The sequence below is a fragment of the Perognathus longimembris genome, chromosome 7 (genome assembly GCF_023159225.1).
Source record: "Perognathus longimembris pacificus isolate PPM17 chromosome 7, ASM2315922v1, whole genome shotgun sequence".
In the NCBI taxonomy this organism is placed as follows: Eukaryota; Metazoa; Chordata; class Mammalia; order Rodentia; family Heteromyidae; genus Perognathus; species Perognathus longimembris.
Window position 1 is genome coordinate 68,942,631 of NC_063167.1, and position 24,239 is coordinate 68,966,869.

The 24,239-nt window shown below is 50.0% G+C and overlaps 1 protein-coding gene across 1 annotated transcript; it reads left to right on the plus strand.

The window, feature by feature from the left end:
- Window positions 1-6,058: 6,058 nt before the first annotated feature.
- On the plus strand, window positions 6,059-17,061 carry Alx3 (ALX homeobox 3). The gene is made up of 4 exons (XM_048351793.1): window positions 6,059-6,335; window positions 11,880-12,199; window positions 15,866-15,994; window positions 16,564-17,061. The coding sequence occupies exons 1-4, from the start codon at window positions 6,059-6,061 to the stop codon at window positions 16,870-16,872; spliced, it is 1,035 nt and encodes a 344-aa protein (XP_048207750.1). The 3' UTR covers window positions 16,873-17,061.
- Window positions 17,062-24,239: the final 7,178 nt, after the last annotated feature.

Genomic DNA, 24,239 nt, shown 5'->3' on the forward strand with positions numbered 1-24,239 from the left:
ATCCCGTTCTTGTTATTTTTTGTATTGTTTTAATGTCTGCCTGAGGGGTATCAGTCCTGAGTCACTTCTTAGAGTAGGAGACATCCAAAGATCTGGAGCTTCACTTTCTTATTTCCTGACCTGAAAACTTGAATCTATGTTCAGCAAACACTACAGACTAGACCAAGGTCTATGAGGCCAGCCTTACAATCCCTACGATGTCTCTGGATTCCTGTGCATTCTTTATCTTTGTCTCTCTCCCTCCTACCCTGCCCTAGGATCAGCAATAGCTAAAGGATCTCTGTTCTCCTTACTGGGCTTCCTTTCTTTCACCTGTGGGCTGTTCACTCTGAGATGCTCTGTCTCCCTGCCCTTCCAGACACCTTCATCTGAGTAACCCCCATTCAACTTTCTGGACTCAAGCTCAAAGTAACCATGAGCAGTTGTTCCCAGCTGTGTTTACAGCTGTGCTTACAGCTGTGCCCACAGCTAGCACAGGCACTCTTATAGTCCACATAGCCTCTCTTGTCCTCCTAACCTTACACAGCCTGTATGATGTAAATGTCTATTCATTTGCATACTCTCCTGCTAGTCTGGAGTCTTCTTAAGAGTAAGTAGTACTGCCTGGCTATAGAATCTGTGATGTCCTACAATCTGACATGGAGAGGTATTCCACAAAGGCTTGATGAATACACAAATGCATAAAATTAATTAATCAAAGGCCTAAAACTTCCCAGAAGTTGAAACATGGCTTCTTTCTATCTTACACCAAGAATGAGTCCATTAAAAAAAGAAAGGAACTCCACAAATAGTGCCAGTAACTCAACTCAACTCTGTAACCCTCTGTCTTGTCTCAGAAGGCTGAGACATAAGGATCAGGGCTTGAAGGCAGCACAGGCAGACAAGTATGTGAGAATCTTATCCTGTTAACCAGCAAAAAGCCAGAAGTGGAGGTATGGCTCAAGTGGTAGAGGGCCAGCCTTTAGCCTTGAGAGAAAAAGCTAAGGGACAGACCCTGAGTTCAAGTTCTAATACTGGTATACGTAGGTTAAAAAGTCCTCCATGTCCCTTAGAACTTACTTATCTTCACTCAAAGGTCATAAGTCAGATAGTAGGGTCACCCCAGGCTCTCAGAACACTGCCACACAGAGACATAATTCTACCTCTCTGCACCCCTCTTTTCACTCTACCCTTCCTTACTCCAACCTCAATGAGGTGAATAAAAAGGTAAATTAGGGTAAATTTAGGCTCAAGAAACATCTGTAAAAACACTAACTCATTCAGTTCAATAAAGCTGGACTACAGACTCCAGTTTCCTCAATGGTAAACTGAGGTTTAGCAGAGTTAAGTGGATTTCCCAATGAATAACACAAAATCAAGAGAGGAGGAAAAATAGTTCCTAACTTCCCAGCAAGTTCACCCCACAGCCCAGGTTTCAGCCTGAATTGCTAGAATCCTAGCAAAGGATCCTGGCTAGCCACAGCATAACCCTTAAAAAAAATATCATGGGTGAAAAGCACCGGATCTGAAGGTTTATTTACAATTCCTTAGCCTGACCTTCCAGGAAGAATGTCACTAATGAGAAACAATCCACTTGGGCTTGCAAACCCAGAATTTTCATAGGGATCAATTTAGGATTCCAGCGTCTAAACCAGACCAGGTCAATGTCGACTGTCTTCCCTTCAGAGGAAAACACACACACACACACACACACACACACACACACACACACACACACACACACACACACACCCCAGATTTTCCTGTCTGGAAGGAAGTTTTGTATATGTCAAACAAATCTCAGATCGGAGGTTACATTTGTGCCATTGTTCCAGCCTCTTCTAGAACTCCACTGGGAAAAGAAGAGCACTTTCCTTGGTACCATGCAGGCTGGGGGAAGTAGAAAAGGAAAGGGTGTCAGCTAGAACTGACTGGTTTTCCCTAACTAAAAATCCACCTTCCATTGGAGCCAGGAGCAGGAACTCTGCTCTGGAGAGCAGATTCACATCACAGGGAAGGTTTGCTTCAGTGTGGAGGAAGTAGTTCCCACCCAGAAAAAGTACAAGTACCAAGGCAATGTTGGCATCTGTCTTGCTCTTTTTGCTGCATCCTCGTGCCCACAAATGACTGTCACCAGTAGGCCCACCTAGTAGATGATAAATTAAACAGCCAACCAATACTTTTCATTTCATTTAAAAAGTATTTTCATATTAAAAAAAAAGTGGCTGCTGTCAGCAGATGGACGGAAAGACTGTCCTCCTCATTTTTTCTCTTTTTCCTCTTCCTCCTCCTCCTCCTCCACTTCCTCCTGTCCTCCTCTTCCTCTCTTCTTCACTTTGAATTTAAGACCTTACACTCGCTACGCAGGCACTCAAGCCCTCTACTACTTGAGCCATGCCCTCATCCCTTTTTGCTTTCATTATATTTTGGATAGGTCCTCTTGCAATTATCCCTGGGCTGTCCTGGACCATGATCCTCCTATTTATACTTCCCTATAACATAAATAGGGTAACAGGCTTATACCACCACACTCATTTTTCTATTGGTTGAAATGGCCATCTCTCAAACATTTTGCCTGGGCTGGCTTCAAACACCATCCTCCTATCCTTCCGACCTCCATCTTCTAAATAGCTAGGATTACAAGCATGATCCATCACACCTGGCTGAGGATGCGTTTTTATAAAATTAAAAAAGAAATGTTTCTTATTACCTGACCTAGAATTCACTGGATCATCTATCAGTGTATCTCTTAACTCCATGCACAATGTTATTAGTGACAAATGCTATTTTAATTCAACTGGTTATTAAACAGCACGAATGGTGAACTCACAAAATCTCTTAAAACACTGCCCTACATTTGAGCCGATCATAAAACCACTCAGGTGTTAGACACTCTGCTTCATTTGGTCTCAGCTTAGCAGAAACCACCGCTCCTCAGACTCCACAGCTGTGTTCCTCTTGGTGCTGTTAAAGGCAGCAGTGCAGCTCCCTCGACCTGCTCTGCCCTCAGCACTGTCTGGCCTCAACTCCCATTTAAGGAAGAAACCTCAACCTCCCCACTGAGAAAACAAGCATGTGCAATGAATGATTTCAACTTTATCATGTTAGCTGACTTGAGAGTCACGGGGGGGGGGGCAGGGAGCTGGGGGACATCGATCAGGTTCTGCTTCTAAATGGCTGTGTCCAACCTGAACAAATGGCCCAGTTCTGTGACCTCAAGTCCTTTCTCTCTAAAACAATGCTAAGACTGGGTGGCCAGGCCCTGAGTTCAAGCACTAGGATACACACACACACACACACACACACACACACACACACACACACACACCTAGAGCTAATAAATGTGCCTACTTCGTAGGTTGTTTTAGAGATTAAATAAATCAATGGGCATAGACTAAATGTGCAACTGTCCAGAATGCTTTACTAGGTACGCGTACCTGTCTATAAAATGGGGGCCTCTGTGGCACTCCATGATCTCCCAAGCTATCTCAGGAAAGTTTAGTAACTCAGGTGTTCTGTTGTTGCATTTTCTATATACCTGCTTCATCAAACTTCTCCCATACCAGATACGGGTAAAGGTACAAGTTTGTCCTGTTGGCTTAAAAGCAGGCAGGAAAGACTTCTCTACCCTGTGTGGTATAGTCCTTAGAGAAAACCCTTCAGGAGGGGCAATCCCTTATGTACACCAAGCTTGTATGTAATCTAACCCTTCCTTGGTAACATCATTGCAGCATGGAAAATAGATGCAATTGTTCAGTGTGAATTTCAGGAGGAAATTCCTGCCTTGAGAAAGGGTGTTAAGTCCTAGAGATGGCAGTGTCCTAGGTCTCTGCCCATCTCCAGCCTCAGGACAGAAGTCAGAAATCAGATGCTTTCTGTCAATTTAGTAATGGAATCCAGAAATCTGTGCTCTCATTTCTGGAGAAACCACCACCATCATTATCATTATCATCATTGTCTCTTAAATTAACACAGTACAGCAAAACATGAGTGCTTCTCAAATACCCCACACCCATGTGCGTGACATATTTTTATGATGAGGAAACCGAGGCACAGAAAACGTATTGCCTGAAGCAAAAGATCCAGCATTTTATCCAGGCTGCCTTGTTAACTTGTTTGTTACATTTTCTTTTCTGTCATACTTTCATCCAAGCTGCTTGATAACTTTGTTAAACCAATGTCCTGAACTGACACATCCTCCTTGAAAGGCAGCAATATCCAACTAACAATTCTTGAAAAGCTTGATTGATGATCAATGCTAGAGCCGGGGTCCATGGATATCTGGAGACCGGATTCCCCTGGTATGGCCAAAGGGAAAGCTTAATTTTGAGCTGAGCCACCTTCTAGGCTGGAAATAGCCCCAGGTGCTTCCATCTTTCTGCCCAGTGTGCAATCTGTGCTTAGGGGCCCTAATGGCCATAATGCCTCCAATGTGGTGTTTAAACCAATAAGGCTGCAAAGAAGTCACGGTATGTTTAATAATGGCTTAATGACTCCTTGTGAGATGCAAGACTTCTGGTTCCTGTTTGGCCTTGATTTACAGCCCAACTCTGGCTGTGGACAGCCAAGAAACCCCCTCTAAGCCTCTAACGGAAGAGGGAGGTGTTCACACCAGGCCTCTTAGATTCCTTTAAAAATCGAGAATTCAAATGAAATACAAATGATGTTTAACTCCCCAACCCTCTTACTAATCTCTGGAGGACATTCAGAATATAAGTGTTTTTGCTTTTTTTTATTTTTTTTGCCAGCCCTGGGGCTTGGACTCAGGGCCTGAGCACTGTCCCTGGCTTCCTTTTTGCTCAAAGCTAGCACTCTACCACTTGAGCCACAGAGCCACTTCCGGCTTTTTCTGTTTATGTGGTGCCAAGGAATCGAACCCAGGGCTACATGCATGCAAGGCAAGCACTCTACGGCTAAGCCATATTCCCAGCCCCCAGAATATAAATGTTTTAATCCAGACCCAAAGGGTCTCAATTCATGCTAAGTGAGCATGGTCCCAAGGCCTTCTGGTATTTCTTTCAAACTTTTTGGTAGCTTTTTGTTTTAGATGTTTTACTTAGTTTGTTTCTGTCTTTTCAGTCGTGCTAAACTACAGCCCCAATCCTATGTTTCTTTTGGGCTGGGGAAACTCATCTTTTAGGAGATTTGGTCCTACTCTCATCTCCACCAATAAAGGCAAGCCTGGGGCAACAGAGCCCAGGGATCTGAGCTTCAATCAGTAGTGTTTCAGCGGGTCAACAAACCACTCTGAAAGGCACTCACTCCACGAATGCAACTCCCTTCTATTGCATTTTTATCTGATCCATAGCCCGCTATGCTGGACGCTGTTCTGGCCTGGGAGCCTCTCACTCACTGTCTGTTCTGGCCTGCTTGGGCTCCGTGATCAGTCCCCTGACCTCCACATAAGATGAGGAAGGACCTGACATTCCAGGCCCCAAAGCTAATTAATGATAGCGTCCAGACTCAGCTCTCTGGCCCCAACTCACAGCTTAGAACTGTTTCCACACATGGTACCCAATGACTACCGTACAGGGGTGCAAAGCAAAAGGCGTCTAGGGGATGAGATTATTTCTCCCAGTTCCCAACAAAAGAGCCCAACTCCTAATGTCCGGAGATCAGGCCTACAAGGGTTTGCTGGGAGAGGAGAGCTGCTCATTAACTCAACTCCCTCACCCCTCCCGGGACTCGGGTCCCTGGGCCCCATTTCAGGACCCTGCGTGAGGCTCGGGAGCCGGGAACTCACCCGGATAAGGCTCATAAAGGGTCCCTGGGCTCTCCAACTGAGGCTTTCCTCCTCCTCTCTTCCAATTGCTTTGGGACACCGTGCTCAGTCAGAGTGAATCCGGGGTTCCCGGACTCCGAGGGGTTAACCCGCGCGGGGGCGCACGTGACGTGGATAGTTCTAGCATTAAGTCAGTGGCGCGGCCCCCTCCTCTGCCCCCCCCGCCCCCCGCGGCGCGCGGCGCTCCCGGGGGCTCCGCGCCCCCGAGCCCAGGTCCCTCCCCCTTGGCGGGCGCTCACAGGCCGAGCGGGTAGCGCGAGCCCCGGAGCCCCCGCGGCCTGTGCGCCCGAAGCCGGCATGGACCCTGAGCGCTGCACGCCTTTCGCTGTGGGGACCGTACCCGGTCCCTACGCGGCCGCTGGGGACGAGCCTCCAGGCCCGCAGGGAACTCCCGACGCGGCGCCTCACCTGCACCCCGTGCCACCCCGAGGTCCGCGGCTGCCCCGCTTTCCGGCCTGCGGGCCTCTGGAGCCCTACCTCCCAGAGCCGGCCAAGCCGCCCGCCAAGTACCTGCAGGACCTCGGGCCCGGCCCCGCGCTTAACGGCGGCCACTTCTACGAGGGCCCCGCGGAAGGTAAGGCACGGCGCGGCGCGTAGCGCGCAGCCAGACCCTCTCCCCTTCCCTGCCCCGGCCCGCCCCGGCCTCTCGGCTTCTCTCTCTCTCCGATCGCCTGAATCTCAGCTCTTTGCCCTTTTCGCCACGGCAACCTCGGAAATCTGATTGCCGCAAGCCCGGGCCAGGCGAAGGCCAGTGCAGTGCGGGAGGCAGGGTCATCCCACAGTGGCGAGATCGGGAGGCGGGAGGTCGAGGGGAGGGTAAAGCTGCGGCGACCTCCAGCACAATCGAAATGAAAAGAGGAGATCTTGTTGGGCCGGTCGGTGTTGGGCTGGAACAGCCACCGACCCAGGAGCCTGGATTGGGCCGAGGGCCGGGAAGCGCTGGGAGAAACTTGCTCCGCTTTTGTGTCTGACGTTCCTTGAGGGTGCAGAGGCTGGGCCTCGACCTAGAGAAGCCAAGCCGGCTGTGGCCGAAGGCTGCGGCCTGACCTGACCAGCCGCTCCTCCTCTGCGCGGGCCTGGCCTCCGCGGGAAGGGCGCTGCCTGTGCCTTAAGTGCTTGGTGGAATGGCCGCGGCTGGTCTCGCAATCTTGAGGCCATTCTCAACACTGAATAACTGTGTTCTTAATTTCTCAGACTAACCTGGCCTCCCCGCCGTTATGCCTGGTGATGGTCGTCCTTCGGGGAGTGTTGGCATCCTCCCCGCACCAGATCGTCACCGCTGGGCCGTGGAGAGCCGCTCTGGGTGGGCCTGAATCCTGGGCACTTCTGGTCGTAGGCTGGTGTCCTGGGTGCTAGGGCCGGTTAGACCATGCCATGCTCCAGGAATGCGCCCGAACGGTGGGGTTTGGCAGCTGGTCCGCTGCTCCACAGCACCTTCTCATCTGGGCAGCCTCGGCACCCACGCCCACCCTATCCGTGTTGCCCCTCTCCGCAGCATAGATCAGCTCCGTAGATCAGCCTAGGGGAGAGATGGATCCCTGGAGATCCCGCCCAGCCCTGAAGCAGCCGGTGCCGCCCCGGCTGGGGCAGCTCGGGTCTTCGTCCCGCCGGGGTGGTGGGAACATGGAGGGGAGGGCAGGGAGGTGTGTGGGGGTCAGCGGAGGAAATGAGCGAGTCCGCGGAGCTTCGTGTCTATGCCCTTTGAAAGAAGTTCTCCTGATAAAAACCACAGTTGGAACTTAATGAGAAGCAGTTGGCCTGGCTCCTCTGATCCCTGCCAGACGCGGCGGCCGCACAGCGCTTTTTTAGCACCGCAAGGGACAGGTACCGGTCTGGCTCTGCGCGGCGCAGAGGGCACTACCCACCCGGGGGCCAACAGTGCGGCTGCTTGCGCCTCACCCTTCACAGATGGTGGCTGGACCCGCCCGAGCCAGCGCACTGCCGAGCGCGCTGGGGAGGAACCTGGCGTCCTGGGATCCGACGGCGTGGATGTCAACGACAACGAAATGCAGAGAAAGAAAAGTCAAAAGCTTAAACGAGGACCAAGAAGCAGGATGGGGAACTAAATACCACAGCGGAGGAGGGCGGAGAGAACGAGAGGTCAATGGCAAGCGGGGTCAGAGGAACGGAAGAGTAAATGAACAACGAAAAAGGAAGCAAACACAAGATTTGATCGAACGAAGCGGGTAAATGAGGAAAAGAGACTAAGGAGAAAGGGGAGGGAGTGGAGGGGGACTTCCAAAAAGGATAGAACTAGTGGGATAAGAAGATTAAATTCATGCTCAGCAGATAAACCAACTGAAGAAATTGGGTCACTGCTTGCCCTCTGGGAAGCCCTGGCCGGGTGCGGTGGCAGGGGAGGGACGACCTCGCGGGCTCGGGCCTCACGGTGGACTTAGGGAGACGTCGTAGTCAAAGGGGAAATATGCTTAATGTTCCCCTTTTAAGGGGACAGTTATATAATTTTTGTTAATTTGGGGAGAAACAAAATTTAATCATGTGAAAAAATAAGAGAATCTAGAAAAAGGAATACGTAAGTGATAAAACAAGTTGTACCAATAATGACAGAGACCAGTGAGCGAGCCGCGCCCCATCTGCCCTGCGCGGTCTCTGCCGAGGCGGAGCGGTTGCTGCGCGCTTCGGAGCCCAGCGCGCACCGCACTCCTCTCCCGCCCGGCGCCAGCCTCTGGCCACCCTTTGAAGAGAACACCCAGCTCGGGATGCGCCAAACACCCTGGCTTCCTCGATGAGTGGCTGCTCTAAAGGCTGGCACGTTCCAGACATTTCCTTTCTGCCCTCCTGGAGGCGGTCAGTCGGTCTCCCCCAAACTTGGCTCCCTTTCCTCTCCTCACCCCACCCCCCATCCCTGCAAGTGACCGCTGCTGGGGTTTGCTCATTGAGGCTGAGACCCAGATCGAAGACGCGGCGCCGACCCGACGGTGGATTCACAATACTGAGCACCTCTTCCGAAAGCACCAAGACTCCCACCAAGGTTCCTCGGTTGGTAGTTATTTCCACTCTAGCTTCAGGTCTTGGGCCAGAACCATGACACTCCAAGTCTCAAGGAACTCTGCAGCCCACTTAATGAAGTCAGTGTAGGGACATGAAATAGACAAGAGCTGGGTTACAGGGAGAGGTGAAAGCAGGGTGGTTGATCTTACCAGCGGCCACAACGGACACCATCCATCTAGGTACTGGCACCTAGCAGGCCCCTGGAGCAGTTCCTGCAAAGTGAGTGGCTTGGAGCAGCATCAAATTGGAGATTTAGTAACCACCACCACCACCACCACCAGGGTTTGCAAAGGTGTGAAGGCTTAGAGGACACATTAAAGGTCCTGGCTCCTGGCTTTCACACAGAGCACTGCTGTGGTCCCAGGTTGTGCAGGCCTAGGACAGTCCAATAGCTAAGCCCCTGGCTTCCAGTGCCCAACATAAGTACCTTCCCTTAACCAACATTGTCTGGACAGAGTTTAGTTACTCTTACCCACCCCACTAATGTTCCCTACTTAGCACAGTTGCTTTTGTGACAAGCTTAAATTACTGCTGGCTTCTACTTCTGAGCAGCTGGGATTTTGATTGCCATCCTCCATTTATCCCAATCTTCCTTTGGGCCTGGTCTTTCTGGGACTGTCTCCTCTGGAAAAGGAGGTGAATGCTGCCCTCTCTCTGGAGTCCTCTGGTCAGATCAAAGAAGTTCTAGGGCAATGACAACTGTAGCCCCAGGAGCAGTTCTCTGGTTCTTTGAGAGGGCTAGGTAGGCATGGGAGGTGAGCAGGAGTGCGTGGGCATGGCCTCGTGTGGGTAGCTGCTCTGATAAATCTGTGCTGTGCTTCATTTTCATCCCTTGACTCTGTCAGCTAGGCAGCTCAGGATCAAGAAGAGAAATCATAGGATCTCAAATCCCATCCTATCCTCTAGGCAGGTTCTTACTGGGACCAGACACTGAGGGTGCAGGAGGCAGAGGGCAAACGCCAGGACTTTGGGAAACTCTCTGTAATGTTATCAGTGCTCTCTGACCCCTGCCCTGATCTCTTCCCACCTCTTCCTTATTTCCTTCCTTCCTTCCTTCCTTCCTCTTTCTTTCTTTTCTTCCTTCCTTCCCTTTTCTCTCTCTCTCTCTTTCTTGCCTCAAGTCCAGTATACTTCCTATGATGCCAAGTTTTCCCTTTCAGGCTACTTTAAGAACCTACTATGAATGGGTATTGCCTTCCTTGCTCTCCTGACCATTTTCAATTACTTGATTCAACTTGCTTTGCCTGCCTGCCTGCCTGCCTGCCTCCCTCCCTCCCTCCCTCCCTCCCTTCCTTTCTTTCTTTTTCATTTCTTTTCTTTTTTCTTTTTTTGTCATTCGTGGAGCATGAACTCAGGTTTTGGCTATCCCTGAGGTTTATTCGCTCAAGGCTAGGGCTCTACTATTTTGAGCCACAGTTCCACTTCTAATTTTCTAGTAGTTAATTGGAGATAAGAGCTTCATGGACTTTCCTGCCTGGGCTTCTTTGAACCGAGATCCTCAGATCACAGCCTCCCAAGTAGCCAGGATTATAGGCATGAGCCACCTGTGCCAGGCTTTGGTTAAACTTTCTTGATTCCTCCTTTCTAACAAAAAGACTTTCCCTAGAACCAAAATGTGTTGGCCAAGAACAGAAGGAAGGACTGAAGCTGTTCTTCATCCTTGGTTCCACATGAGTCATAAAGGAGACCTGGTGCCTGAGCTGTCACTATAGGCTGGGCATACCCAGAGGGTAGGCCCTTGTCTGACTGCCACAGGCCTCTAGGACATGCATGCGGAGCTTATTATATAGCCTGGGTGGCCCTAGAAGGTCGCTGACTACCTTCCAGCTGAGGAGATCCTTGCCTGTTTATCCTCTAGACAGGAACTCATCTGCCCCAGATCCCAAAAAGCCCATCTCTCTGGTTGCACTCCACCCACTGCAGCTGTGATCTTCACACCAAGTCCCTGGGAAGAAACAGATTCTTGGTGCCAGCTAGCTGGGCCTCCTCATGGCTGGGCCCCCACTGGAGATGGGTGTGGGCCAGAAAGGGACTGTGTGAGTCCGTGGGGCATCTTTGTGGCATTGTGGCTGCCATCCCAGTGGAGTGTAGAGGAAGAGTTTCATGGGACACTGCTGGGGGTCCTTGCCAGAGGGAAAGGGAAGGGCCCTCAGAATGACCTATTTTTTCACCATGCCCTGTCAGATGGTTGTCATGGTGGGGTTCTGCCAAGCTTCCTGAATGAGGGTTAGCACGTCAGAGTGGGGCTGCTGGGAACTGTTCCCAGGCCACAATCACGCCCTCCCCTGCCTCTTAATCACAGGCCATGGAGGAGTAGTCAGGAACTCCTGAGCAGGGTGGGGCAGGCAATGAATAGGGAGAGAGGGGTCTGTGCCCCCATTGCAACACTGGTCTCCCTCTCTCCTGGCAGCACAACTCATCTGGGCCTCTACCTCTATGCTAAAGCTTGAGTCCTTGCCCAGACATCACAGCTTAAGAGGAACAGAGAGAGGCAAACCCTCTGGAATCTTCTTTGTCTCAATTTGCCCTTTACTCCCCAGAGCTGGAGGATTTGATGTTGACCTGAGGCTTTGGGTTGAGAAAAGGAGACACAGCCAGGCCAGCCAAAGGTGGTCTGGCGTTTGTGTCCATTGCCTGCCTGGCCCTGAGAGCAGAGGCAGAAGCTGGGGGCATGGGAACCAAGGCCTGCAGCCTCAGCACTTCCTGGCAGGGGTGGGAGATGTCAGCCACCCCATTGTCACCCCCGCCCCCATTCTTGGCCCTGCCAGGGTGGCGGGCCCTGCTGTGGCGCCAACCCTGGCACCTCCACACCCTCTAGGACACACCACCACAGAGCACTTCCCCGAAATGAACCCCCTTCTGGCCCTAGCAGATCCACCCAGACCACAGAGCACATGGTTCCCTAGGGCCCCCTCCCCAGCTGGAGGCTCAGCAGGCAGGCCTCTGAATGCCAGGCTCCCATGGAGGGTGGCTGCCTGGGAGGAAGGGAAGGGAAGGGGAAGGAAGGGGAGGCGGGGACAGGAACGTCAATGCTCTTCCCCTCCCTCCATTCCACCCACAAAACCCCCTGTTCTGTTTCCATCCTCCTTTTTGTTTTCCATTGCAGCTGAAGAGAAAGCCTCCAAAGCTGCCACCACCTTCCCCCAGCTGCCCTTGGACTGCAGAGGGGGTCCCAGAGACGGGCCCTCTAACTTGCAAGGCTCCCCAGGCCCCTGCTTGGCCAATCTACGTGTCCCTGTTTCCCCGGGACTCCCTGACTCCATGGAGTTGGCCAAGAACAAGAGCAAGAAGCGTCGGAACCGCACAACCTTCAGCACATTCCAGCTGGAAGAGTTGGAGAAAGTCTTCCAGAAAACCCACTACCCTGACGTGTACGCCCGGGAACAACTGGCTCTGCGCACTGACCTGACTGAGGCCCGAGTACAGGTGAGGGCAGTGTGGGCACCAGGGTCTCTGGGTGCCTTGGCCACTTGGGCCATGGGCCAGACCATAGAAAGGCTGGGAGATATGACACTGGCATCTCACAGAGCTGCCTAGCCCTGTTCACCCTCCATGCCCAACTTTACTACGGCCACAGGCTCTTCTGGTCCAAGTTGAGTTTTATACATGTGTTTGGGGAGTAATGGCCTCTTGGACCTGAGAGTCCTTTTTTTTTGAGGGGGGGGGGTGCTGGTCCTGAGGCTTGAAGTCCATGCCCGGGTGCTGCCCTGAGCTTCTTTTGCTCAAGGATAGCACTGTACCACTTGAGCCACAGCTCTACTTCTTGGTCTTTTGATAGTTTATTGGAGATAATAAGAGGCTTTCCTGCTTAGGCTGGTTTTGAACCATGATCCTCAATCTCAGACTCCAATTTAGCTGTGATTACAGGTATAAGCCACCCTGGGATCTGAGAATTTTAACTTTGTCACTTACTAGCTAGCTAGCCAGGTAATCCTGGGGGCATGTTATAGGACCTTATTTCCCACTTCAGGAAAAGGATATGAGAGTAGCAATTTAGCATCTCAAGAATCACAGGTTTGGCAGCATTTTGCAAGCAGTGAAGTGCCAAACTTATATCTGGAGCCATACGCTTTAGAGGCCACATAGCGGAGAGTCCAGCCTGGGGCAAGGGAAAGAAAAGGTGGGAAGATCCTGGGAAGTGAAAGGAAGTCTGTCAAGTATGTTGGAAGTGACAAAGAACATGAATATAAGCCAAAAGCTGTGGCTCATGCCAATAATCCCAGCTACTCACTCGGGAGGCTGAGATCTGAGGATCACCCTCCAAAGCCAGCCTAAGCCAGGAAAGTCTATGAGGTACTTATCTCCAATTAACCACAGAAAAACCAGAAGTGGTGCTGTGGCTCAAGTGGTAGAGTGCTAGCCTTAAGCTGAAGAGCTTAAGGAAAGCATCCAGACCCTGAGTTCAAGCGCCAGGATTGGCAAAATAATAATAATAATAACAACATGAGTGTGGCAAAGAGGGTTGGGGAAGGAGAAAAGGAAGTTCAATAGGAGTCTGGCCCATGAGGAAGATGGTCATCTGTGGCCCTCTTTGAATTGGCTTATTCACAGCAGACCACCCAAGTGGCCAGGTGGGTTTGGAGTCCCAGGGAAAAGTGAGATTACTGTCCTGGCAGAGGAGTCTGCCTCTCTTACCACAACACAGAGGAGACTTAGTAAGCTCATGCTTAATACACCCTCCATAGGGTGCTCCAGAAGCTCTCTGAATGTGCTCCAGAACATATGGGCCTGGTAAGCTAGTCTATAGAAGCCAGCCACCATGAAGCAGAAGCCAGAGAGCCGAAGCCAGAGAGACTTGGAGCATTTCCTCTGCTCTGCTGGGGGTCTCCTGCTTCAGTTCCTTCCATGTGACACCCAAGGCAGATTTCTAGAACTCTTTCCCAAATTTCCCCAGAGCCACCAAGTGCTGGTGACTCATGCCTATAATCCTAGTTATTCAAGAGGCTAAGATCTGAGGATCAAGGTTCAAAGCCAACCAGAGCAAGGAAGTCTGTAAGACACTTATCTCCAGTTAATTAGCAAAAGGCCAGAAGTGGAAGTGTCGCCCAGATAGAGTGCCAACACTGAGTGAAAAAGCCAAGTGAGAGCTTATGGCCATGAGTTCAAGCCCCAGTACTAGCACAAAAATTTTAAAGCATGAAAAAAAAAAAGATTCCTCAGGGTCTAAGTCCTCAGAGTTAGAAGCCCAACATTCAAGAAAACCCCAGAACACACAAACCCGGGAAGTCCACCCCAGGAGTCTTTGGAATAGCTCACTCTGTGATGGGGTCTTAATAGCTCTTCTCTGTGGAAAGCGTTGGCAACAAGGAATGGTACACACATCTCTTACTCTTTCTGGGCCTTTTCAACCCTGAAAGGGTACAAGAGTGGCCATGAAGCTCCCAGACCAAGTCTGGGAAGAATAATTAGGCCCTAGAGGAGGCATGTTTTCTATGAGGAAGATGACAAATACCCATAAACCCCATCCCATGGGGAGGAATAGTAAGACCACAACCCTGACATTGCTGAGGGCTGGTCTAAAGCCCAGGCAGCGACCCAAAGTGGGGACTCTAGAGCAAAATAGTGGTGACAGCAGTCAGTCCCAGGAGATTATTAGATTGGCTGGCTCCCGTCTTCTTCATATGCCCAAAAGGGAGAGAGAGTACAGACAGGAAACCAAGAAGTTGGGCAGATAGGTGGCCTTCCTTGACCTTGGCCAGGCCTGCTCTGGGATCTCTGAAACCTAGGGAAAAGAAGGCTAAGGGTGCCTATAGTTTCTTCATTGTCAAGGCCTTTCTCTGGCTGCATAAAAGGGGTGACCATAGGGAGGGGTAGATGGGAGATCTGGGGGATTTACCCCAGCCAGTACCCCAGTCGGTACACACATACATACACACACTCTTTACTATATGTGTAGGTAAAGGCTATGACGCTTATCTGGATCCCTGGAAAACCACATTTGTATTTGGTATTAGTTTGATACCAACATTTCTCCCAGAGCCAGGCACAAAAATGTTTTATTAAAAGTTATAAATAAAACCACATATATCACTGGGTGCTGGTGGCTCATACCTGTAATCCTAGCTACTCAATGAGGCTGAGATCTGAAGATCTTGGTTCAAAGCCAACCCAGGCAGGAAAGTCCATGAGACTCTTATCTCTAATTAAGCACCGAAAAGCCAGAAGTGGAGCTGTGACTCAAGGTAGAGTGCTAGTCAGCCTTGAGAAAGAAATTAAAAAAAAAAAAGAGCTCAGGGACAACACCCTGAATTTTTCAGGACTAGCCCCCAAAAGCCACTTATACCAATACAGATAAATACAATAGTGTAGGGGATATACCAACCAATACATGCATCACATAGATGTACACAGAGGAGTAAATCACCTGCACCAAAAGATCACAAATGAACAGGACAGATAGGTTTCCACAGAATTCAGGGGAGCAGAGTGGGCAGCAAGAGAGGTCAGGCCTGATGGAGGTGCCCAGCCTTCATGTGTGTTGGAGAGGCGAGTCGCAAAGGCAGGAAGGAGCCGAAAATGCAGAATGTCTATACAGAGCTGTGGTTGGAATTTGGGGGACAACTCAGAGGAACTGAGAGTGCTATTGCCTGACAGAGTTGAAGCTCTGGAGGGGGGAAAGGGGCTTTGTTAACCAGTGGGCTCTGGGCCAAGGTTTCCAGAGAGTGAATGAATGTTTAAACAGGATCACAACCCGAGCAAGAACACCATTATGGTTTCCCAGAGGCTAAAATGTGGGTGGATAGCAAAAGGCAAGGGATCTAGAATGCTAATGCCTATGTGTTGGGAACCTCAGATCTACAGATTCTCCCATCACCCCATCCACCAGCCAGGCTAGAGAACTCAATCTGGGGAATAGCAGCAGGGAGCCCAGGGGGCCAGTAAAACACTCTAGGCTTTGGCCTCTCCCAGGACCCTTCTCCGACTGTCCTAGCCCAGAGAACAATTGTATCTTTACAAGCCCCTAAAGCTTGGGATCCTCCAGCCTGGAGCTGTTTACCATCCTGTTAGAGGACACAGCCATCAGCCTTTCCTCATCAGACTCCACTCCTCAGGGCTGTCTAACACTCAGTCAACACCCCCAATTGTTCCCAGGTCTGGTTCCAGAACCGTAGAGCCAAGTGGCGGAAGCGTGAGCGCTATGGGAAGATGCAGGAGGGGCGGAATCCTTTTACTGCTGCCTATGATATCTCTGTGCTGCCTCGAACTGACAGCCACCCCCAGGTGAGACCCCCCAGCCACTCCCTGAGTTAGGGCCTGACCATATCTGATGGGATTGACAACAAAAATGTAAGTCTAGCTAGGCATGTGGCTCACACCTATAATCTCAGCTACTCAGGAGGCTGAGATCTGAGGATCATTATTCGGTAGGACTCTTCCAACTAGCCAGAAAAAAGCTGGAAGTGGAGCTGTGGCCCAAATGGTAGAGCACTAGCCTTGACTGAAAAAAAGCTGAGGGACAGAGTCCACACACTGAATTCCAGTACTGGCATGAAAAACAAAAGTGAGCTCTGGTCTGAGAAGACTTAGACCAGTTGCTGGATCATCAGGGCCCGGTGTGACCAAGCAAACCACTTAACTTCTTCCTCCACAAGCTAGCCACCAAAGAAAGTTCCTCTTGGGTTGTGATTGCTCCTAGATGCCAGTACTGGTGGTAGGAGGGGTAGCCCTGGGCTATGTAGCCATTTCTTGCAAAGTTTCTTAGGCTTCAAGGCCAAACAGAGAACCACTAGGTAGACAAGCAGCACCTGGGGAAACTGGCTTATGGACTTACTTTTCCTCTCTCTTTTCAGCTGCAGAACTCACTGTGGCCCAGTCCAGGGTCTGGGAGCCCAGGGGGTCCGTGCCTCATGTCTCCAGACAGCATCCCCTCTCCGTGCATGTCTCCATATTCCCACTCTCATGGGAATGTGGCTGGCTTCATGGGGATGCCAGCCTCTCCTGCAGCCCACCCTGGCATCTACTCCATCCATGGCTTTCCTCCTGCCCTGGGGGGCCACAGCTTTGAGCCCTCCCCAGATGGTGACTACAAGTCTCCAAGCCTTGTCTCACTCAGGGTGAAGCCCAAGGAGCCCCCCAGCCTGCTGAACTGGACCACGTGACAGGTCCCATGGACACAGACTGTGCTTCCCACATGCTTTCCATTCCCAGCTGCTCCCTGCCCACCACCAGGGAGCCCATACCTCTGCCTTCAAGCTCCAGGGAGGTGGGGGGCTTCTGGGAACCTGGGGAAACAGCTCAGACCCTCAGCCACCAGCAGGGAAAAAGCTACAGGATCCCTGCTCTCAGAATAGTTGGGGATGCCTGGGGAGAAAGGGGACCACAAAGCAAGCAGGACTCTCTTCCTAATATAGACTGAGTCTCCTCATTCAAAGTTGGATGGAAGAAAGGAGGCATTGCTTTGGTGCCTCAAGACTTTGTCTAAATCCAGCTGATATCTCTCGCTTACTTGGCTCCTACTCCAAGAATTCAGGAAAATGGGGAAAGGATGCAGATGGAACTGAGAAGCTTTTTTGCCACCTCGAGTGGTCATGCTTCCCACTTTCCACCACAAGGAGGCATGCAACCAGTGTTTGGCATCGACAGGAGCCTAGGTGGGGGTCAGCATATTTAAAAATGCAGGTATAGATGGGCGCTGATGGCTCTGTCTGTAATCCTAGCTACTCAGGAGGCTGAGATCTGAGAATCACAGTTCAAAGCCAGCCCAGGTAGAAAAGTCCGTGAGACTTATCTCCAACTAACTAGAAAAAAGCCAGAAGTGGAAATGTGTCTTGGATAGACTATAGACTTGATTCTAAAAGGCCTGAAATCAAGCCCTAGTTCTGGTACACATACACATCACATCACACACACACACACACACACACACACACACACACACACACACACACAATGCAGGTCTCCCCTGCTACAAGGATCCCTTATGCCTTCCCTGTGCCCCATCTCCCCAAATGTTATGGAGTCATCTCCTACAAGGAATGGAGCAGAAATTCTTCTAGGAATCACCAAATATATGGACTTGCTTCTATGGGATCAGGCTCTCAGAGTTATGCCATGGAAACTCTACTGGATGTTGGTAAGAATAAAATACATTTCTACAGCCTGAGGCCCAGAGATCCGGACCCCATTTTTTAAAAAAATATTTATAATTTGAAAAAATAAAAAAGGAGCCAGGCACTGGTGGCTCATACCTGTAATCCTAACTACTCAAGAAGCTGAGATCTAAGGGTCACAGTTCGAAGGCAGATCAAGGCCAAATTCTTAACTTCAATTGACCATCAGAAAACCAGGAGTGGAGCTATAGCTCAAAGTGGTAGAGCGCTAGCCTTGAGGAAAAGAAAAAAAAAAAGCTTAGGGACAGCACCTAGGCCTTGAGTTCAAGCCCCAGGACCACACACACACACACACACACACACACACACACACACACACACAAGTTTTGTAAAAAAAAGGAAAGAAAATGTACTGGCCAGCATAGTAATAAATACCAGGTAATTTTCTATCATCAGGGCGTGGCACGTGGTTGCTTTATGGCTGGTCTGGGTCTGGGATCCAGCCGACCTAAGCCTGGGTGAGGGAGCAATGAGGATCCTGGATCATAGGATAAGGTGGGCCTGCTGCAGATCTCTCAAGGATGATGCATGCCATGACTGGCCCTGTCACCCTCCCAAGACCTTTGTGGCTTCTGTGGGTGCTGAGAAGCTCAAGGGCTGGGCTGATTTGGCAAGGAAATACAGGAGTGGGAAAGGGAGTAAAAGAGCTAAGTTGTTGGCTGAACTAACAATGGAGGGGAGACTGGAAGAGCAGGGAGTCCTTGGAGACTCTGAGTGTCTGTAGGCTGGGACCCCCGGGGCTGGGAGGAGGGGGCAGCTGCCTTTTCCCAGATGCCCCAGGAGCACAACAGAGCTATGGGGCAGAGACGAAAGCCAGAACTCTTTCTTGTGGTTTCAGAGTATTACCCATTCTATCCTTCATCCCCACTTTCTGCCTTATCTCTGGAGCCTGAAAAGCAGGAAAAAAAGCGGGCCTGGCCCTCCCACCCTCTCAGTAAACACAACCACATTGCTCAGAAGAATTCCAACTCTACTCCGGCCCAGCCACCCCCACCCCACGCCTCATCTTTCAGACACAGAGAAACCCAAGCACACAAAGACACGTCAGTGCTGTGCTTATTCCCAAGCAGGGAGCAAGTCCCCCCATCATATCAGATTTCTGAGCCAAGAGGGTTGCTGTGATGCGGCCATGAACCCCCAGAGGAGTCACTCCTCCATTTCTTTCCTTCCTTTCCGGCAGCTTCATTTTTCTCTGCCCTAACACGGGCAACATGGACCCTCAAGAAGGTTAGATCAGACATGAGGGACTCCCTCAGCTACCACCTGGAAACATCCTACAGGTAGCTTCATTTACTGCTCCAAAATGGAAGTGGGGCTTAAGCTCCAACTCTGACTTTCAGACTCACACCATTTCACTAGAAGTTTCTTCACCCAAGGAATGGTCAGCAAAGGCTTGGACTCTGTGCCATATACATCAGAGAGTTGTAGAGAGGTTTCTCTTACAGAGGCTTCTGTTGAGATTCTACTCGGTGCCAAGTATTGTTTTGTGCCAAACTGAGCAATGATCAAGAAAAGCTTGCCAGGCACTGAAAGCTCATGTCTGTAAATCTTAGCTACTCCCGATGCTGAAATCTGAGGATTGAGGTTCAAAGTCAGCCTAGGCAGGAAAAGTCTCTGAGACTCTTATCTCTGATTAACCAGTTGAAAGTGGAGCTGTGGCTCAAATGTAGAGCTCTAGCCTTAAGTGAAAAAGCTAAAGGACAGCACCTGGGCTCTAGTTCAAGCCCCAGCAAGTACCGAGTTCGAGTACTGGCACAGCAAAGAAAAGGAAGCATGCTTCATCTCTTCTCATCTTAGAAAGAGGGAAAGAGAAGCCAAAGCCCAAGCAAAGAAGCCAGAGTAAGGCTGAGACAGGAGAAGAAAATAAAGTTGTGCCTGAGATCAAGACAAGCATTGTGGACACGGCGCGGACTGGATGGTGGTGTGGGGGGAGTGGATACTGGGGGAAGGGTGCAGGGAGCCTAGAGACCAGCTACTGGCTCCCATCCAGGGTCATCTGCCCACAGCTCATATTTTTCTGTCCAGTGACAGCTAAATGAAGAGAAAGCTAACTTTACAACCGCCTACTTCACACATAATGAATATGAATGGGCATCCTGGAGCCTGCTCCACAGGATTATCTGAGAGCTGACGGTCCTCCCACTGACTGGACCATCCCAGTCGGCCTGTCCCCTGGCTAGGGCAAGAGCAGCCCCTCACCTGCTTCCTATTAGCCGTGCTCCCCTCCTCCCCTATACCTCCAAGTCTTCAGATGCCCCTGCCCCCATGCTCACTCAAGGTAACCTGGCACCTCAGCTTAGATCCTGTGTTCTGCAGGGCTGCTCACTGTTCTCTCGCCCCCTCCTGGTACCTCATCTTTAGGAGAGAGTCTGTTCTCAGTCTCCCTTGGCTGAGGCTCTTCTGAGCTGCAGTGAGGCCCACCCAAAGGTTCAAGCCTTCCATCTTGGTTATTGCAGGGGCATGGACACCACATCCATCCTGGAGACCTTGCTAAGGGCCCCAGTAGTCCAGGCTTCCTGCCTCGTCAGGCAGTGATGCCTGCCAAAGGCCTTCTACCTTTCTTCTCCACAGACACATCAAACTGCACTTCAACCCCCAAGTGCAGCCCCTCTGTAGTACCAGACAGAAAGTGGACAGATTATTTCCCTAATCTAGCAGAGGAGCATGTGTCTCACTCCTGACCCAGCCTCCAGGTAAAGAGCTGTGAGCACAGAGCATCTGCTCCTGGAGCCCTTGTGCCTGAAGCCAGAGCCTTCGCTTCCCACTCCCCAATGCAGGACCCCCAGTCTCTCCTCCACAGGGAACAAACTGGCCGGAGTCACCAGATCTTATGAGCTTTTTTGATGTATGTCTGCCTTTGAGAGAAATGAATGACCTGGTGTCCTCTTCATCTGGACATCCCAGGCACCTAGCACAGGGCCTGGCCCAGAGCAGGCCTTGACAGTGTGACGGAAGAGCTGCCGAGTAACTGGCTCTTCTGAGAGACCTCTGGCTTTCGAGTGCTGGGCTAGGGGGGGATGTAAGGAGCCTCAGACACAGGTTTGGTCCCTGAGGGTTTGACATGAAATGTACAAATTCTTAGGGATATTAGAGTTGCGGAGTGCCACTAGCAATGCTACTATTTATTGCTATCCCTTGTCAGCCAGAATGTGGGTCCATTACCTGTTTGTTACCTTGTTCAGCCCTTGCCACAGGGCAATTATGAAACTAAGTTTAACAGGTAAGCCAACTGGGCTTAGGACTTGATTAGCCCATGGTCCCTCAGTGAGTAAATGTCAAAGCCCACATTAAAAATCAGGGCTGTCTTGCTCCTAGAGGGAGATCATCTTATTTTAGAGCAGCAGCCCAAAGCTGACTATACCAAGTGCTAAATGAGTGTAGCAGCCAGTCCTGAGAGTCAGTTCACTAGAGGACAGGAAGCCAGCCTCCAAGAAGGTATGGCCAGGGCAGCTGACACAGGTGTACACTGTGTCCTGAGAGTCGTTCACTAGAGGACAGGAAGCCAGACTCCTGGAGGGTATGGCCAGGCAGCTGACACAGGTGTCCTCTGGGACCAGGAGAGAAAGAAATTAAAGCTCAGGATGAAAAGGGGGAAAAATAGCAGCAACCCCCAAGTTAAATCAGGGCTCATTCAAAGCAAATTACAAATTATGCCAGGGTCATCTGATTGGTTCAGTTAGGGCCTAAAGCAAGGAGCATTTGTCATGATTTTTCTGTGCTATGCCAGAGCAAATTTTAAGTATTGGCCACAATAAACAAATGAGCACACTGGCTGGTGGGAAATGCTAGAGAATAGCAGTAATTAATACACTAGAAGTAGGGAATACATGTTATGGAAATCTGGGTTTGACCTGGCCTATATTTTTTTGTGTAACTTTGGATAAATTCTATGCCAAATTTCTTACCTGCAAAATGGGCTGCAATAGTATTGGCCATCATAATACCTTTCAGGGTTCAGAGATATATGGATCATGGTGTGAAACCAGCCCCGCCAGGTATGTCTGTGAGACTCATATCTCCTTTTCTTTTTTTTCTTTTCTGTCTTTTTTTTTTTTTTTGCCAGTCCTGGGCTTTGAACTCAGGGCCTGAGCACTGTCCCTGGCTTCTTTTTGCTCAAGGCTAGCACTCTGCCACTTGAGCCACAGCACTACTTCTGGTCATTTTCTATATATGTGGTGCTGGGGAATTGAACCCAGGGCTTCATGTATACAAGGCAAGCTCTCTTGCCACTAGGCCATATTCCCAGCCCCAAGACTCATATCTCAAAACAAAAAAAAAAAAAAAACTAGGAAAGTTTAAAGCAGAGCTGTGGCTTAAGTGGCAGATCACTAGCCTTGAGCAAAAAGCAGCTCAGGAACAGCACACAGGCCCAGAGTTCAAGCCCCAGGGCTGGTACCAACAACAAAAAAAATGACATTCTTTATAAAATACTTGGAACAGTAAGTAGCTGGGTCAGTGAGCACTCCATTTGCTGATCACTTAAAAAAAAAAAAGCCGGGGCTGGGTATATGGCCTAGTGGCAAGAGTGCTCGTCTCCTATACATGAAGCCCTGGGTTTGATTCCCTCAGCACCATATGTATAGAAAATGGCCAGAAGTGGCGCTGTGGCTCAAGTGGCAGAGTGCTAGCCTTGAGCAAAAAGAAGTGAGGGACAGTGCTCAGGCCCTGAGTCCAAACCCCAGGACTGGCCAAAAAATAAAATAAAATAAAATAAAATAAAAATAAAATTCTAAAAAAAAAAAAAAAAAGCCTACAAGAAGTGTTTAATATTATTCCTTGTCCCAGTTTGGCATCCAGTTAATGGCTAACTCATAGGATCAACAAGGGATAGTAGGAATCCCAAAGGTGCACAAGCCTCAGGGAAGCCTACTTCACTCAGTGGGTGGAGCTCTGGACGACCCTTCCAGATAACTCAGCTATTTACAAAGGGCCTTCATGTACCCTGTTCATCTCATGACCCAGATGAGATGTGAGATTTAAGGCCACAAAGGCTGAGTAGCCCCAAAGATATTTCTGTACAAGGCCCTCAGTTTAAAGAGCCAACCTACCACTAACACACCTAAGAAGCACCTTTCTCTCCTGGGGCCAGCATCAATGCCAACAGATGCGGTTCACCTGTCCAGACTTGACGGCCTTGGGTTCTTTTTTGAGTCAAAGGAAAGACTGGAGAAGTCAAGGAAGAGGAGACCAAAGCCTCAGGCCTCAGTTTCAGTGACCTGGATGCATATAAAATCCATCTTCTCTGAATAGAATGAATAGAAATCATGATATTTACTTCTATCAATCCTGGCAAGAAATGGCAGAAAAATCACACACATACACAGGCAGAAACACACAAACACACACACACACACACACACACACACACACCAACTCCCTTGTCCTGTGCCAAGTTTCTTTGGGAGGAAGGAGCCAACCAGTGACAGGGACCTTCCATCTCATAGGCTTTGTGACTCTGCATCTGACTATACCCGACCCTCCTAGACACATCAACGCCCATCCTGAGACTCAGCAGGTCCGAAGCTAAGTAGGCACTGAATCTAAAAACCAACAGAGGGGACTTTCCCCTGGGATGTGTCCTCTGTCAAGTCCCCCTTGGATATTTAAGACTTTATACGAGCTGGAATGGAGGTATGGCTCAAGTGGTAGAGTGCCAGCTTTGAGAGAAAAAGGAAGAACTTGAGGCCCTGAGTTCAAACCCTAGTACTGGCACACATATATACATGCTGCATACACATGCCAAGACTTCATACATATTAACCACTGGTAAGATAAGAGATCTTCCATCAATCCTGAAAAGCCAACCATCGTTTATCATTATCAAAATGAAGGCAAAGGTAGGCATGACCAGGAATCTGAGAGCAAATGCAGGCTTCAGTGGTCTGGAAGCTTTTGAATTTTACTCAGCTATAGGAGGATCTTGAGTTGCCCAGCATTCTTTACCACCACAGACCTGATTTCTGCTGGGTTGTTTCCCAGGCTCTGAGCACCCATGTTCCCTCAGTCCCTGCCCCAGTGATGGCCTGAGCAGACGACTTCCACTTTAACCAGCTCTGAAGTTGATTTGGTTGAGGCCAACTCAGGGGTGTGATTCTGAGAAACCCGGGGAAATGACATTCAAAGCCAGGAGTGTAGGATCACTGGTCATTCTAGCAAACCCAAGCCCTAGTACCTGGCTGCAGGGATCCCAGACTGATGTGAACAAATAACACTTCAAACAAGCAACAATTTCTCCTTTTTGACCTGGATGGGGCAAACTGATCGTAGCAGGGGACAAGTGGGTGAACTGCCAACACTGGTAAAAAGAAGTTACTTGAGAAATGGAAGAGATTCTCAGAGGCCCTATTTCCTGCAGA

Coding starts and splice junctions, on each gene's coding strand:
- Alx3 (XM_048351793.1), top strand. CDS start 6,059: ATGGACCCTGAGCGCTGCACGCCTTTCGCTGTGGGGACCGTACCCGGT. Junction 6,336..11,879: donor CTACGAGGGCCCCGCGGAAG/GTAAGGCACGGC, acceptor TTTCCATTGCAG/CTGAAGAGAAAGCCTCCAAA. Junction 12,200..15,865: donor TGACTGAGGCCCGAGTACAG/GTGAGGGCAGTG, acceptor AATTGTTCCCAG/GTCTGGTTCCAGAACCGTAG.